Here is a 607-nt window from a genome sequence, read left to right as displayed (position 1 = left end):
CCGATTTTTTGGGGGGGAGGACCCGGTTTTTTTAAGGGAGGAGTTGTTTCGGGCCGGAACCCCCCCCAAACCAAAAGGGGAACCGGTTTTGGAAGGCCAAAGAGGGCCAACCCCCAATCATGAATTGGCGTTAAGTCGCCCAGAATTTCCGTGGAGGGAAAAACTCGAGCCCCCCGCAGGAATGTTGAGGCCGCCCGGAGAAGGTTCCCATCGGTTAGCTGCAATGGTATGGGGGGGGCATCCTGCCGGTCCGGGCCCAGCAAGGGGAGGTTGCCGGGAGGGGACTCTTCCCGGAAGTTTACGGGGGAAAGTTTTTGGAATTCCCTTCTTTTGGGCCCCAGTTTGAGGCAAAATGTGCCACAAACGGAGTGACCTGGAAAAAGGCCACCAAAATTCAACCTACTTGTTGTCCAACACAGGAAGGGACGGCGCGGAAAGCCATGAAGGAATCCCTCTCACTCCAGAGAAACTACACCCAGGCCGTCGACATCTTGAAGAAGCGTTTTGGTCGGCCGAGACAGGTGATACGCAAGCATTTGGCGGCCCTATGGAGGGAGCCAGTGTGTCGCGAGATGACGACGAGGGGCATCCAGTCACTGGTGGATGA

At 56.7% G+C, this 607-nt stretch overlaps 1 protein-coding gene across 1 annotated transcript; it reads left to right on the top strand.

Moving 5' to 3' along the window:
- Positions 1 to 36: 36 nt before the first annotated feature.
- On the top strand, positions 37 to 346 carry Tsp_15980 (conserved hypothetical protein; the record flags this gene model as incomplete). Its single annotated transcript, XM_003366132.1, has 1 exon — positions 37 to 346. A coding segment is annotated over one exon (310 nt), but the record flags the coding sequence as incomplete, so codon positions are not given.
- Positions 347 to 607: the final 261 nt, after the last annotated feature.

This window comes from Trichinella spiralis (genome assembly GCF_000181795.1).
Source record: "Trichinella spiralis strain ISS 195 chromosome Unknown Scfld6512, whole genome shotgun sequence".
Classification (NCBI taxonomy): domain Eukaryota; kingdom Metazoa; phylum Nematoda; class Enoplea; order Trichinellida; family Trichinellidae; genus Trichinella; species Trichinella spiralis.
The sequence above is the reverse complement of the archived record's forward strand: the minus strand, read 5'-3'. Positions and strand labels throughout refer to the sequence as shown.